Source organism: Camelina sativa, chromosome 14, assembly GCF_030686135.1.
Source record: "Camelina sativa cultivar CO46 ecotype springtype chromosome 14, ASM3068613v1".
NCBI lineage: Eukaryota > Viridiplantae > Streptophyta > Magnoliopsida > Brassicales > Brassicaceae > Camelina > Camelina sativa.
This window is the reverse complement of record NC_141893.1, coordinates 6306350-6322473: the sequence shown is the minus strand read 5'-3', so window position 1 is coordinate 6322473 and position 16124 is coordinate 6306350. Positions and strand designations below refer to the sequence as shown.

Sequence of the window (16124 nt, the reverse complement as noted above, 5' to 3'; positions counted from 1 at the left end):
TCAAAACTCCTCCCGTGGCTCCCAAGGCAGAGGTTACCAAGGGCGTTGTCAGCTTTGTGGTGTCTTCGGCCACAATGCTCGATGATGCTCTCAGCTTTCCTCCGGTCGTGGTGGATACAATTCCTCGTCTAACCCACCGTGGCAACCTCGTGCAAATGCTGTCATGGCGTCCTCCTCCTCTCCATGGATCTGCGATAGTGGAGCTACTCATCACTTAACATCTGATCTCTCCAACTTGGCGCTTCATCAACCATATACGGGTGGTGAAGAGGTCACCATCGCCGATGGTTCTGGCCTCCCGATAACACATACTGGTTCCGCCTTACTCCCTACCCCATCTCGATCTCTTGCTCTTACGAATGTTCTATATGTTCCAAATGTTTGCAAGAACCTTATCTCGGTGTATCGGTTGTGCAACGCTAATAATGTGTCTGTTGAATTTTATCCTGCCTATTTTCAGGTGAAGGATCTGAGCACGGGGGCCAAATTGCTCCAAGGCAGAACTAAGAATGAGCTTTATGAATGGCCGATTAATAACAACACCATCTCTATCTTTGCGGCCACTCCTACACCAAAAACCGATATCTCCTCTTGGCATCTTCGACTTGGGCACCCTTCTTTATCTGTTTTAAAAACAATTGTCTCTCAGTTCTCTTTACCTCTTTCTCCTTCTCCTCATAAACAGTTTTCTTGTTCTGATTGTTTCATCAATAAAAGCCAACAGTTACCATTTTCTACATACACAATTGTCTCTACACAACCTCTTGAATATTTGTATACTGATGTCTGGTCTTCTCCTGTTCTCTCCACTGAAAATCTCAAATATTATCTCCTCATTGTTGACCATTTCACCAGATATACATGGCTTTATCCTCTCAAACAGAAATCTCAGGTCAAAGAAGTTTTCATTGCCTTCAAGACCCTTGTCGAGAATCGGTTTCAACAGAAGATTCGAACACTTTATTCGGATAATGGTGGGGAGTTTATTGGTATGCGTTCGTTCTTGGTGGAACATGGGATTTCTCATCTTACATCTCCACCACACACACCTCAACACAATGGCATCTCAGAACGAAAACACCGTCATGTCATTGAGACGGGTCTCGCTATGCTTGGTCATGCGTCGGTTCCCAAGAGTTATTGGCCGTATGCCTTTGCCGCTGCCGTATACCTCATTAACCGAATGCCAACCGCTGTGTTGAGTGGTGTCTCGCCGTACCGAAAGCTGTTCAACACCACCCCTAATTATCTCAAGCTGCGAGTCTTTGGCTGTGTCTGTTACCCTTGGCTTCGACCTTACCGACAACACAAACTTGAGTCCCGCTCGACTCCTTGTGTTTTTCTTGGGTACTCACTCACACAGAGTGCGTATTTATGTCTCGATGTCCAAAGTGGTCGAGTTTATGTCTCCCGCCATGTGCAGTTTGTGGAGAACAGTTTTCCGTTTGCAACCACGCCAATGTCACCGGATCCAGTGGTGTCGACGTCTGGTGTTGTTTCCAATCCGTCCTCTTGGCCGCCGGTGATAAATCTTCCATCGCCAACAGCTCTTTCTTCGCCACCGTGCTCTGCCCTTCACCCTCCGTCGCCGACCAACATCGCACCGCTATCTCCACCAACTACGCCATCGACATCGTCCTCTTCTGTGCCACAGTCCTCACTGTCGGTCTCGCCTGATGTTGATGTTGCTCATGAAACGCAAACTAAACGAGTTCATGATGGTCCGTTAGTTGAGCCCAACTCTCACCGTAACCCATCCACATCTCTCCTTTCTCCTAATCAATTAACAAGCCTATCCACTCCAATTGGACCAAGCCCAATAACCTCAAGCCCAAATTCACCCACTCAATCATCTTCTTCTACTCGACCTGAACATTCATCATCGACCTCTGTTTCTAGCACCCTCACACCAACAAACCCCAATTCTCCTGCTACTTCACCGATCCCAAATCCGATCACACCTCCACCGAATCCAAACCCACTCCCACCTCCTCCACCAATCCCACACCCAATACCACCTCCACCTCCACCTCCGCAAAATCTCCATCCTATGCGTACGAGAGCTAAAAATCATATTACCAAACCAAAACCAAAATTTAATCTTCTTGCATCCACATCTCCGGTGATCCCAAGGACTGTGGCAGAGGCTCTCAAAGACCCTAATTGGCGTAACGTGATGTCGGTTGAAATCAATGCGCAACTGAAGCTGCACACTTGGGACGTGATTCCTCCTTCACCGCATTATCACGTTATCACTTGTAAGTGGATCTTTACCCTGAAATATCGCCCTGATGGATCTATTGACAGGTATAAGGCGAGACTGGTCGCTCGAGGATTCAATCAACAATATGGCCTCGATTACTCTGAGACGTTCAGTCCCGTCATCAAATCAACAACCATCCGTCTCGTTCTTGAGATAGCAGTCAAGTTGAACTGGGCGATCCATCAAATGGACATCAATAATGCATTTCTTCAGGGTACCTTACATGAAGATGTTTATGTCTCTCAGCCTCCAGGATTCGTCGACAAAGACCGTCCCCATCATGTGTGTAAACTAAATAAGGCCTTATACGGTCTAAAGCAGGCGCCCCGCGCATGGTATCATGAACTCCGACAGTTCCTCCTTCACCTTGGTTTCAAGTCGTCACTTGGGGATGCCTCTCTTTTTATCTCCCAACAGCGTAACAACTATCTCTACGTACTCGTGTATGTCGATGATATAATAATTACTGGAGTCCCGTCTTTGGTGCGATCATTTCATGCTTCCATTGCTGCTCGTTTTTCACTCAAAGATCTCGGTCCTTTGAGTTATTTTCTGGGCATCGAGGCCACTCGCACATCCCAGGGACTTCACTTAATGCAGCGGAAGTACATCACTGATCTCTTGGCCAAGACTCACATGCTCGATGCAAAGCCGGTCACCACGCCTATGACTCAGAAACCGCTCACGCTATATACTGGAACACCGCTTGCCACTGCCACTGAATATAGAATGGTGGTTGGTAGTCTTCAGTATTTAGCTTTCACACGGCCAGACATTGCCTTTGCGGTGAATAGATTATCTCAGTTTATGCACAAACCAACATCAGATCATTGGCAAGCGGCTAAGCGAATTTTACGTTATCTGGCGGGCACAAGATCACTTGGTATATTTCTTCGTCGTGATGCTCCTCTCACCATACATGCCTTCTCAGATGCTGATTGGGGTTGCGATAAGGGGACTTATGTTTCAACAAATGCCTATATTATCTACTTTGGTGGTAGTCCAGTCTCCTGGTCTTCCAAGAAACAACGGAGTGTGTCACGGTCCTCTACAGAGGCGGAGTACCGGGCTGTTGCTAATACTGCTTCTGAGCTTCGCTGGATATGTCACCTGTTGACTGAGCTTGGTATCACTCTCCCCATGGTTCCAGTTATATATTGTGACAATATTGGTGCTACATATCTTTGTGCTAATCCAGTTTTTCACTCCAAGATGAAACATGTGGCACTTGACTATCACTTCGTCCGGGAACACATTCAGTCGGGTATGCTTCGTGTTACTCATGTCTCCACTATCGATCAACTTGCGGATGCTCTTACCAAACCGCTGGCTGGCCCTCGTTTTCACGAAATCAACAACAAGATTGGAGTCAAGTTACTGCCTCAATCTTGAGGGGGCGTGTAAAGGAAAGACTTAGAATAGGGTTACATTTGTAATTAGTTCTCATCAAAACCCTACTGTACAAAGGCTATATATGTTGTAAACATTCTCATAATAATATACGGTTTACCTTACATACGCTTCTTAAATGGTATTTAACCATGTGTATGAAAATCTTCTGGTTGTCAAATTGTTGTTTCTCCAAAAGTGGCTATTGATTCGAGACTCTTGCCTGTATCAGGTGTCCAGGCAGCTTACTGGGAGATGGATGATGGGAGAATAACACGTAGCACTGCCAATGTTTTAATGCAATCAGTAGATGAGGCACTTGACCTTGTTTCTACCAATTCTTTATGCGACTGGAGGGGCTTAGAGCCGCGTGTTCATTTCCCAAATTATTACAAGTTTCTTCAATCAAGAATTATCCCCCGCAAGTTGGTCACCCATGTAATTGTTGAAAGATTAGAATCTGCTTGTTACATTTCCTCTGCGTTTCTCCGTGCTCACAGGATTGCGCGACAGCAATTGCATGACTTTCTAGGTATGCATCACTCTGTTATGTTATATCTGTATGTTTATTATATTCTTTAAGACTGCATAACTTCAAAGACCATCTATCTGACGTGCCCTTGAAATGAAAACCTTTGGTTTTTCATTTACTTGAAATTGTGCTTTCTTCTTTATGGGTAGCCCATGTAACGTTAACTAAACTCCCAAATTCATATGTCTCTTAGCTATATTATATAATTTACACAGGTAACAGTGACGTTGCTTCTACTGTAATAAGTGAAAGTGAGGTGGAAGGAGTAGAAGCAAAACAGTTCTTGGAAGATGTCCGTGATTCATTTCCTCAGGTTTGAGACCATATGCTTTTTCTGAAATCCATAAAATTTTGTCATGGATTAACTTGTCTTTTAAAAACAAGACAAAGTGGCTGATAATAGCCATAAAATTTGGTCAGGTTTTTGAGTGTTTTGAAAACAAGACAAGTAACACATTATGTGCTGAATCATCTAAATGGATATATCAAGAACCTCGAGAAGGTTGGGCTGTTAGAGGGAAAAGAAGTTTCTCATCTTCATGATGTTGTTCAGGTACTAACTCTAGCTTACTTTCTCCTTAAAATGTTTTTGCCACATGCTAGCTAACTCAGGTTTCAGGAAGAGTCAGGAACTCGTCGATGTTCTTTTTTGATAACACTTTTACATGTGTTGTAGTTTTAGGATTGGAGTTCATGAACTCGTTGGTATACTTTTTACTTGCATGTAGATAAATTATTTTAAGGGGAAACTGTATGATAATAACATCCAATGAAAATATACAATTGGTATAAGTTAATTTCCTATGAATATTTTAATGTCTGAAACAAAATAGCAAAGATTTGTGAATATATATTACTTTCATTTGTATACATATCGCTTCTGTAGGCGCCCATAATCAACCCTAAACATATGTTCTTCTGTAATATATGTTTAGGGTTGATTATGGGCGCCTACAGCAGCGATAAAAACAAGAAAAAAAAAAAAAAGTAAAATTTCTCGCTCCTACAGAATTATATATATTTGCCCACAAGTATTTGAGAAGTTGTATTTGTGATCGAAACAATCACGGCCGCGTCTCTCTCTCTCTAGGGTTTAATCCAAAGTCTTTGAATGATGAAGCCACCTACGGAGGAGGCAGCTACGGCCCCAATATATGTGTATTGGGACATAAAGAGGTGTCCGGTTCCCGATGGATATGATCCCCGTCGGGTGGGTCCGTGTATTAAACGGTATTTGAGGAATTTAGGCTACTCTGGTCCTATCACGATCACCGCCGTTGGCGAACTATCAAAGGTCCGCCGTGACATCCTAGAAGTGGTCACCACCACTGGAATCTCTCTTCTTAACCGCGCCCATGGTTAGTATCCCCTCGATCATCCTTAAAATTATTCATTCCTTCCTTGCTAGAGTACCTAAGTAGTAACTGCTAGAGTAGTAATAGGAGAGATACCTAAGTAGTAATTGCTAGAGTAGTAATAGGATGGTTAATTAGAGAGAGAGAGAGAGAGAGAGAGAGAGAGAGAGAGAGTCCTAATTAAGTGGTTTCTGAAATAATAGGTCCCAGAGGCATGGTTGATCTTTTCCTCGGCTGTTTTCGGGAGGGTCCAACTCCCTCTAACGTGATGGTCATATCAAGTCCACCAGCCTACGTTCCTCCCAACTTCTCTTCTCTTTGTTGCGGGAAGAATGGTTACTACGGTATTTTCCCGTTTCCATTTGAGTCTACTCCCGAAGCTGCTGAGACTCTCTGGAAACATCTGAATCTGTTAAGGGTACTTGAGGAGGAGGATAACTGCAATGACACAAGGGTTGAATCTGTCCGCTGGGTTTGCGCTGCTTGCGATGATCTGCTTGGCCAAGGCTTTGAAAATTTCATCACGCACCTCTCTTCTCCGGAACATGAACATGAGGTATGTTAAAAGCATCCTAGCCGAAGTCTCCAACCTACTTCCTTTTTATGTCTTTGTTTTCCTGAATTTGATCCCATGTTATCTTTTTCCGCTTGGCTGTGTATTTTGGTTTTCAAACAGCTTGGAAATTGGGTTAACCCCGTGGTCCCTCCTTTTTTGAAGCCATAGTTGAGCGGCCTCACCTTGATTCTGTTTGAGGCTCCCCTTGGTTCTTTTCCAGCAAATGCTACTACCATGGTGAGAATGAAGAAGCAACCAAAGGGCCTGTTTTTCTAATAATCTGAAAACTTTTGAGATTTCTAATCTTTTATAAAAACTAAAAAAAATTGTAGGCTTGGTAGGGAGAAAGCACAAGAAGCAGAGGGACGTGAAGAAGAAGAGTGAGTACATGGCCCTTGGTGTTGTTCTTCTCTAAGGCTGTTAAAATGCTTTGTTCTACTCAAATGTTGGGTTAACTAACTTATATAACTTATGATTATTTTTCAAGTCTCGTTTATTTTAAGTTATGTAGATCAGACATAGCAATACCAATATGTTTCAAATGATCAAATAATTTGACAGCGATAGTAACAGTAAAGTGTGATTGTTCGATAGTAAATAATTGCCCGGCACAGGTGTAAGTAAGTACTAGTAATCGCATACACATATTTTCTCCTATCTTTTAAATTACTACAATGATATCGTACAAGTAAAATCTTTTCGATCTATAAATTCGATAACGTTTCGAGTCATTCATGTTCTAGTCGTATCTTTCCCAAAATTTTGGCGCCTCTTTTCCCCAATCATAGTCTATGTGCTAGAATTGACATGCGTATACGCTTCTTAAATGGTACAATTCTTTTTTAGCCCCGGCCCTTTTTTTTTACTCTGTCGTACGGGTCAGATACCTGAATTACTCTTCTTTTTTTTTTAATTACCAAATGCGTCCTGAATAGTGGTTCAAAAATCGATGTACAATTCTTTTTTGTTCACAAATGCATTGGTTCAAGTTCACAATCCATATATGCTGGCAAAAAAAAAAAAAAAATATAACGCATATATTTAAATATTAACACTTAAAAAAAGCAAAAATTATCTCGTTTTTTCTTCATTCATGGAATCATGGGTTACCCAAAGATTGTATAGTTACTTAATCAGTCATAGAGTGTATAGAGTAAAATACTAAAATATGAAGGAAGAAAAAGTATCCATTGAAAATATAAATATTTACAGTGTATTGTTTAAATTCAAAAAAATGAATAAAATTCATAAACGAAACATTTTACCTGTAATAATAATTTAGGATTTTCCTAAAAAACACTGAATCCGCCGCAAAACATTTTAAGTGTCGTTCAAGTCGTATTCCAAGTGTAGGCGATACCGGAAGATCCTCGTCCCATAAGATGTTTAGGCGACTACGAGAATTCTGGGCTCCTTGATGGCTTTGTTACAAGCCGTATCAAACCTATGATCAAAGATCTACTTCGTAAGCATCCAAACCATTGTTCGAGATTTGTTCGAAATATTCATCCATCACTTCTTGTTGTTCATAACAATTGAACTTGACTGGATTAAATTTTATTTTTATATCTAAATTAAACCCATCGATTTTGTTTTAATATATTTTGGTTATTTATAATTCTATCTTGATTTGTTATCAAAATTGACTCTTTCTTAATTGAATTGAGTGTCAAGCTTTTAGAATCAGGATTATTTTGGTTTAGTTTTGTTTCATTGAAATAGTTTCTTTTGACAGTAGCATTTGTTATGTTTTATTGTATTTTGATTTGCAATTTAGATTTTTATAAAAACTTCTAGAATCATTGTCTATGTTTTACATTTTGAATTGGTTCATGTAAACGTAAAACCAGTCTTTTGGAGGAATAGACTTTCAAAATCATTCTCACTTATTTGAGCCAAATTTTGAAAGAAATATTTTTTTCTTTCTCCACGAGATGTGACGACTAGGTGCAAGAAAAGATGATGAGTATGATCCACAACATTAGACGATTATGAAGTTTTAAAAGACATGACTTAGAACCATTTCAAACAACATATCATATTATATTTATTGTTTAATTAAAGTGATTCAAAAATCATTTAGGATTTTCATCTATCAGATGTTAGCCTTTTATAAGTGTATGAAAAGGGGCTTAACCTTAATTAGATTTTCCTCTTATCGCTATCATTTTCAAAATTTCGGTGATTTGCAATTGGCGCCTCTTTCCCCCAACCACAGTCTATGTGCTATAATTGAGTTAGGTTTAATTAGGCAGTTAGGTTCGTGTACTGGTTGCATTTGTGACTAATCCCTTATGGTTAACAACCGATAACATAACTGGAAACTAACCTTAATTAAAATGGAAAGTTATCAAAAAGCCCATTATCAACCTATATATATTACAGAACTCAAGTAAAAAAATTCTCGCTCCTTCTCTCACGTTTCTTAGAAAATTCATCGACTACCTACAGAATTATATATTTTTGCCCACAAGTATTGAGAAGTTGTATTTGTGATTGAAACAATCACGGCCGTCTCTCTCTAGGGTTTAGCTAAAGTCTTTGAATGATGAAGCCGCCTACGGAGGAGGCAGCTGCGGCCCCAATATATGTCTATTGGGACATAAAGAGGTGTCCGGTTCCCGATGGCTATGATCCCCGTCGGGTGGGTCCGTGTATCAAACGGTATTTCGTTGATTTGCAATTGGCGCCTATTTTCCCCAACTATAGTCTATGTGCTAGAACTGGGTTAGGTTTGTTTAATTATGTAGTTAGGTTCGTGTACTAATCCCTTTTGGTGGAGGGTTAACAACCGACAAACAACTTAAAACTAACCTTAATTAAAATGGAAGTTATCAAAGATCCAAAAGAAAGAAAAGGAAGATCCGGTACTCCTAGAAAGAATCTTCAACCCCATTATATTTTAGAGTAAAAAATAGATGATGGAATTGCTTTATATTTATAGCAACTTTATTCTCAATTCTAGTTTTTTACATTAACTCTATTTTAAACTCAAAAATAGAGTAATATATTGATGGAAAACTATACTCTATTTTATTAGAGTGAAAAATAGAGATTTCGATTGGAGATGGTGGTTAAGTGTCCTCTATGAGTAAACAATCCCTTCAAGGAGAGAAACACACAAAAATTAGGAAACAAAATAGCAAATGTGATATATTACTTTCATTTGTATACTGTATATATATCTTCTGTAGGCCCATAATCAAAGCGAAGTCTATTATCAACCCTAAACATATATTCCCTCCGTTTCATAATATAGGATGTTTAGAGAAGTATTTTTGTTTCATAATATAAGATGTTTCCAACTATCTATGCAACTTTTAGATTAAATTTATATTTTATATTATGCAGACTTGTTTATGATTGGTTAAACTTTTTAAAAGTAACTATTTCTTAATATGCGTGTTTTCACTAAAACATCCTATATTTTGAAACGGAGGGAGTATTAAAGAAGTAAAATCCTCGAGCCGACAAGCAAAAAAAAAAAAACGTAAAATTTCTCGCTCCTTGTCTCTCACGTTACTTACAAAATTCATCGACTACCTACAGAATTATATATTTGCCCACAAAGTATCTGAGAACTTGTATTTGTAAGCGAAACAATCACGGCCGTGTCTCTCTCTAGGGTTCAATTAAAAAGTCTTTGAATGATGAAGCCACCTACGGAGGAGGCAGCTGCTGCCCCGATAACGGTCTACTGGGACATAAAGGGGTGTCCGGTTCCTGATGGCTATGATCCCCGTCGGGTGGATCCGTGTATCAAACGGTATTTGAGGAATTTAGGCTACTCTGGTCCTATCACCATCACCGCCGTTGGCGTACTATCAGAGGTCCCTAAAGACATCCTAGAAGCGGTCTCTACCACTGGAATCTCTCTTCTTACCTGCGCCTACGGTTAGTTTCTTCTCATCCTTTAAAATTATTCACTCCTTCCATGCTAGAGTAAGTAGTAATCGGATGCTTAATTAGAGAGAGAGAGAGAGAGTCCTAATTAAGTGGTTTCTGAAATAATAGATCCCACAGACATGATTGATCTTTCCCTCGACTATTTTCAATTGGATCCAACTCCATCTAATATGATGGTCATATCAAGTCTACCAGACTATGTTCCTCCAAACTTCGTCAATGAAAACGGACGTGGTGGATATTACGATATTTTCCCGTTTCCGTTTGACTCTACTCCAGAAGCCGCTGAGTATCTCTGGAAATACTCTCTCCTGGGTCTGGCTGGTGTGTGTTTTGTCCTCCTCTCTCTCACATTCACATTCTTGTTGAATTCTTGCTGAACTAGTAGTTTTTTATTCCACAGATCCAAGTGTACTTGTTGAGGAGGATAACTGCAATGACACAAGTGGTGAATCTGTCCGCTGGGTTTGCCCTGCTTGCCATGATCTGCTTGGCCAAGGCTTTGAAAATTTCATCACTCACCTCTCTTCTCCGGAACATGAACATGAGGTATATATTAAAAAGCCATCCTTGCCCAAGTCCCCAACCTACTTCTTTTTATCTCTTTGTTTTCCTAACCATGTTGTCTTTTTCCACTTGGATGTGAATTTTGATTTTGGTTAACAGCTTGGAAAATGGGTTAACCCCCGTGGTCCGTCCCTTTTTGAAGCCATAGTCGAGCCTCCCCTTGATTCTTTACCAGATAATGCCTACTACCATGGTTCCAGATAATGCGAGACACATTCATGAATAAAACTTCTAGGTTTTCTTGTCAGAAGCAACTCGAGGAGTAGTAGACGTCAGGATTGGTCAGGAACTCGTTAATGTTCTCTCTTCGCACTTAGATAGTACCAGGACCCCGTGTGCCCCGGCCCTTGATCAGATACCCGAATTACTCTTCTTTTTCGATTACCAAATACGTCCTGAATAGTGTTTCAAAAATCAATGTACTTCTCTTTTTTGTTCACAAATCCACACTCTTTGGTTCAAGTTCACAATTCATATACGCTGCCATAAAAAAATAATTTATAACGCATATATTTAAATTTTAACGCTTATAAAAAAGCACAAAGTATCTCATTTTTTCTTCATTCAGGGAATCATGGGTTAGCCAAAGATTGTATAGTTCTTAATCAATCATACACTGTATAGAGTAAAATACTTAATTACATATGAAGGGGAGAAAAGTATCCATAGAAAATAAAAATATTTACAGGGTATTGTTTAAATTCAAAAAAGAATAAAATTCATAAACCAAAAAAAACAAAACCGGTCGCTCAGTAAGCCAAAAACGCGTTAACTTAGAACCAACGAAAGAAAAGTCTACGACTACTTCAAACTCTGAACAGTTACCAGTTTTAACTAAACCTATAGTATTCACTTATATATATAGATCCTAAGTATAAATGAATTTTCAAATTATAAATGAATTTGCAATAAGAAGAAAAAAAAAAGAGAGAACGAGCCAACGCGTCTTGAGGATCTTCACGCGGTCTTTTGTCTCTCCAACTCTTCCTTCACTAATCACTATATAGACTCACGTCGGCAGTTCCAGCTTGCAAGACACATCATCATCTCTACATACTAAACCAAAAACCAAACCAAAAATAAACCGGTAATAGAGAGAGAGAGAGAGAGCGAGATGGGTGAAGGAGAAGCTTGTCTAGTCCCAAAGAGAGGACAAGTTTTCAGAAGAGTTATGAGAGTTGTCTTTTTTTCTTGTCTTTGTTTCTCTTCTCGTACAAACACACCATCATGTCTCCGATCATCTTCCTCATCTTCTTATGTCGCACATTCTCTTAAAACCATCATCAAGCCTTAAAGGGACATCTAGGACTAAACCAACTCCAGTTAGAATGAAATTAGAACCCAATTCTCTTGTTTTTCTTTAAATAAGTCAAAGACTGACCATAAGGGCATATGATGATTTCAGAGTCACCCCAGACCCAGAGGGCATTTTAATATTGTTGCAATATATAGTTCATGTATAAGCCACTTTATTATTGTGACTTGCTCTAACTTTCTCATCTATTATGTAGACTTGTTAAGCAACAAAGATTACACATTTTCAGGAAAAGGGCAAAAGCAATATCTTGATTCTCAGAGCTTATGTTTGTTGTAATAAGAATGAACAATATCGCTGTCCGGAAGTTTTCTTGTTTCAAAGTTCAAACGCAGTTTATGAAAAGCGCCATCTTTGTTAAAAATGGAATTCGACTTTCCGGTTTGAGATATTAACTTCATCTCGGGCTTATAATGAAGGCTCAACTATGATAAATTTTATTTCCTAATATGTAGATGTTGTAACAGCTAAAAAAACACAACTTATTTACTGGAGTTTTTTTTTTTTTTGACAAAAACTTCGTTGTCAAACTAATGAATAAATGAGTAAGCAATCTTTGTTACTAGCTTCATTTTGACAAATGCTATAATACACAGAATCAGAAAATGTGACTTTAAGACGTACATATACATTGATTGATCGGTAAAGACTCACAAAGGCCCACAGAAGTCGCAGAGATGTGAAGCGTTTTTGCATACCAAAACCACTCTACTTATATTAGAAGAAAACCTATGTTTAAAAGCCTAGAAAGGTTCTCAACGTTTCAATTAACATCTTAACAATGGTAATTGCGTACCTTTGACAATGATCATCCTCTGGAAAAACTATAAGCAAAGCAGCATCCTCGTATCTTACCTACAGAGAAGAGATACCAAACTGCACTAAAAAAGCTTTACCACAAAGTAAGAACACACAACGACAAAGTAAAGCAAGAAGTATCACATAAGTTCTTTTCTTTTTTTCTTAAAGATTACAGAGCCAAAACGTTGCCTCAGAACTAGCTGCAAACCAAAACAAGCGTAAGTCAGTAATGATCTTTCTTCTTCGTCTGGAACCCATAGACATTAGAGATATGATGAGCCAAGAGAGAAGATGTGTAAACTAAGAACAGTACATATAGTTTTGGCCACCAAATTTAAACATCTAAAGAAGAATTAAGAGATTAAAAGCATTTCCCTGCGTCGACCAGCTGTCTCTATCGCTTTCTCCCACCACGTTCCCTCATAGACAATGTCAGGATTTCTCCTGCTCCCACATTGTAATGTGCAAGCGACATGTTATCCTTCAAGAACCCAGCTTTTCCACTTAACTTCTGTTTATTTGCGGGAGTTTGTATCTCCCCTGCTATTTTCTCCTTCAGGCTTCCCACGTTTTCTGATAATGACTGCACTGTGATCTCAATGACTTTGGACCCATCATCGTTTGGCACAGAAACCCTGATTGTAGCCAGACCCTGAAAATGTATAAAACAGGTAAGATACAACTCATGGGGGGAAAAAGGATAAGAAAATTACTCAAAGATTCTGAAAAAAACACATTACCGGATGCTGAGCAAGAAACTGGTCTTCTGGCACAAGGGCTGACTCATCGAACTTTTGTCTCTTTGGCTCAGGCTCCTCAGGAAGAGGTGGTGGTGCCTCTGCGGGTGGTGGGGGAGGAGGCATCCCAGACATAGGTGGTGGTTGCATCATCCCCATTGGATGCGGTGGAAGCTGACCATAAGGTCTAGGAACTTGCATATGCGGAAACTGAGATCCCGGTGGAGGGGGCACAGGCATACCAGAATGCATTTGTGGTGGTCGGTTCATCATCATCGAAGGGTGCCCAGATGGCCCGGGCATTGAGAGCTGGTGTTGCTGATGCATTGGCTGCATCATTGGAACACCAAGTGGCCTCGGTGGACCAGGGTACTGACCAGTAGGAGGAGGACGAGGGAGGTTCAAGGCGAGATTAGGAGGTGGTGGCAATGGCCGGACTGTTGGGAAACCTGGTCGAGGAGGAGGAAGAGCAGCTGGACCAGGGAAGCTATTGGGATCTCCATAAACACCATCACCTTGCTCCTCTCCATTAGCGTTCTGAGTCAAGGCTTGGTTAGCTGTGCGACCGATACTTCCTGTGTGACCATCCCATATTACTTGCTTCGGCTGCTCATCTTTCTTCTTCTCAATCTCTGCTTTGACAGCATTTGAGACTTCTTCTTCGGTTGTTCCAAAGATATCAGGACGCAGGCGGGCCAACCCGACAATGTTTTTAGCAATCTCATCATCTTGTGCAAGTGTGGTCTCACGAATCTTAGCAAACATCCGATCCTTCTGCTCTTTGAACTTAGGATCAATAAGAGAAATGCGCATGTGCTCAGACATCTCGTTAATGGGAATCAGCTCGCCAGTAATTGGTGATATAACAACTTTAGTTGGATCTCTCTCAGTCGGGATCCTGTCTTCTGGCCTCTTCCAGTTCTTAACAATTCTCATAGGTGCTTCTTCATCGTGTAGATTTTCAATCTTAACAATCTCTTCTAGGTTTGCTGCTCTCATTCCTTCTGCAACAAGCTTAACTTCTTCTTCATCCATTTCCATTTCCATTTCAACCTCCTTTCCAGGCTCAACAATATCATCTTCTTCCATTGCTGATACTTTGCTCCTCCTAATAACCTCGTTAAGTGTCATAGGCGGTGGCAACTCTTCATCTTCCTCATCCGCAAAATCTATAGACTCAACAACCACAAAATCATGCCAATCAATCATAGCCATCTGCACCCGCTCCAGCTCTTTCTCATCCTCTTCTTTCTTCCTCTGTTGCTCCTGGGAACGATCCCATTCAAGACGATGCAAACAACGCTCAAGAACGGTAGTCAAATCAGCAGCACTCTTTCTCAGCTTTTCTTTCAAATCTTTGGGAGGCATTAATACTTCAGAATACGCATCAACCAGAGAAGTAAAAAAAGTGAACATGCTATGTGTTGGCTTCATAAACTGAAACTGAAGATTGTTTCCCTCTCTATTCGTCAATCCCGTTAAAAACGACTTCCCGTTCCGTGCCACGAACTGGGCAGTGAGCTTAATAATATCAAGCTCCTCACCTGTGATCCCTTCAGGGAGTCTAACTGTATACTTCTCAGGCTCTGGAGGTTCAAGAGGCTTAGGAGGAATCCTAAATTGAGCCTGAAGGTCGAGTTGTGCATCACCTGCTTCAGACTCATCAGCAGCAGTAGCAGCTGCAGCAGCATCAAGCTGAGAATGATCTGTACCATCTGAATCATCAGTACCCTGAGCTCCGTCTTTATTCTGAGCACGGTATTCAGTGAGCTTATGCTGGTAATACGCATGATAAGGATCTGCGCTCTTCAAAAAGTTGAACTTGGCATTACCTTCATTACTAGCTATAATCCTCTTTTCAAACTCCAACCCGTTTTTGGAAACAAACTGAGCCGTTTTCTCAACAATAGTTCTGATATCAGGAGGTGGATGAATGATTCCAATAGTCCTAGTGTGAGTCGCAACAGCCGCCGGAGCTTGATTTGAGTTGTTTTGCTCTGCTTGCAATAACTCCCTCTCTTCGACTTCTTGATCTGTTAATTGCGAAGGAGGAAGTGTACCTAAATTCCCATCTGCAGGAGGAGCCTCCAGTGGCAGTATCTCCATCGAACTGAACATTTTCTGCAACCAAAATTTTTTCAAAGTTCAGGATAACTGTTTCGACCTAACTATCAAATCTACTTAAGTAGGTTGATAAAAGAGTAACTAAAAATCGCAAAAAGAAACAATTGAGTATTTCATTTCAGATGCGAGAGAAAGAGATCGATAGGGACAAAAGTAATCGGCGACGCGAAGAAGTGCAGCTTAGGGTTTAGGAGAAAGATAAGAAATACCGTACCTCAGCTGGTAAGGAACAACCTCGCCGCGAGAACTGCCGTGACGTCGGGAAGAAGCGGAGCACGAACCAGCTCGAGATGTGAATGTGAAGGTTTACAAGACGATTTGATGAAAGATCGATAGAACCAAACAGTAGAAGGGGAATCAAACCGAGCCCTAGGATTTATGAACGAAGCTCTGTATTCAATTGTGGCTTACGGGCCTTTAATGGGCTTGAAATAATTTGCTCGATGATTGTTCAGAGTTTAGACAGACGGGCATATAAAATGGTACAAGTTTGGAAGCTTTGAATCCGATTTTGTGTAACCGTTTTGCTTTTCTATTGTTTTTTTTGGCTGTCTCTGGTCTCTACATAGTTGCATGATC

The 16124-nt window shown here is 40.4% G+C and overlaps 3 protein-coding genes across 3 annotated transcripts; 2 read left to right on the top strand and 1 right to left on the bottom strand.

Moving 5' to 3' along the window:
- The first annotated feature begins 5198 nt into the window (after nucleotides 1-5198).
- LOC147927883 (uncharacterized) lies at nucleotides 5199-6692 on the top strand. The gene is made up of 4 exons (XM_087485630.1): nucleotides 5199-5542; nucleotides 5743-6095; nucleotides 6216-6332; nucleotides 6428-6692. Exons 1-3 carry the CDS (start codon nucleotides 5296-5298, stop codon nucleotides 6261-6263), a joined length of 648 nt encoding a protein of 215 aa, XP_087341756.1. The 5' UTR covers nucleotides 5199-5295; the 3' UTR covers nucleotides 6264-6332; nucleotides 6428-6692.
- Nucleotides 6693-9679: 2987 nt separating this feature from the next.
- On the top strand, nucleotides 9680-11131 carry LOC104740138 (uncharacterized). Its single transcript, XM_087485628.1, has 4 exons — nucleotides 9680-9989; nucleotides 10110-10325; nucleotides 10405-10550; nucleotides 10668-11131. The coding sequence occupies exons 1-4, from the start codon at nucleotides 9743-9745 to the stop codon at nucleotides 10770-10772; spliced, it is 714 nt and encodes a 237-aa protein (XP_087341754.1). The 5' UTR covers nucleotides 9680-9742; the 3' UTR covers nucleotides 10773-11131.
- Nucleotides 11132-12807: 1676 nt separating this feature from the next.
- Nucleotides 12808-16124, bottom strand: LOC104740140 (putative splicing factor 3A subunit 1). Its single transcript, XM_087485627.1, has 3 exons — nucleotides 15760-16124; nucleotides 13425-15542; nucleotides 12808-13336 (listed from the first exon to the last, which is right to left on the bottom strand). The coding sequence occupies exons 2-3, from the start codon at nucleotides 15537-15539 to the stop codon at nucleotides 13079-13081; spliced, it is 2373 nt and encodes a 790-aa protein (XP_087341753.1). The 5' UTR covers nucleotides 15540-15542; nucleotides 15760-16124; the 3' UTR covers nucleotides 12808-13078.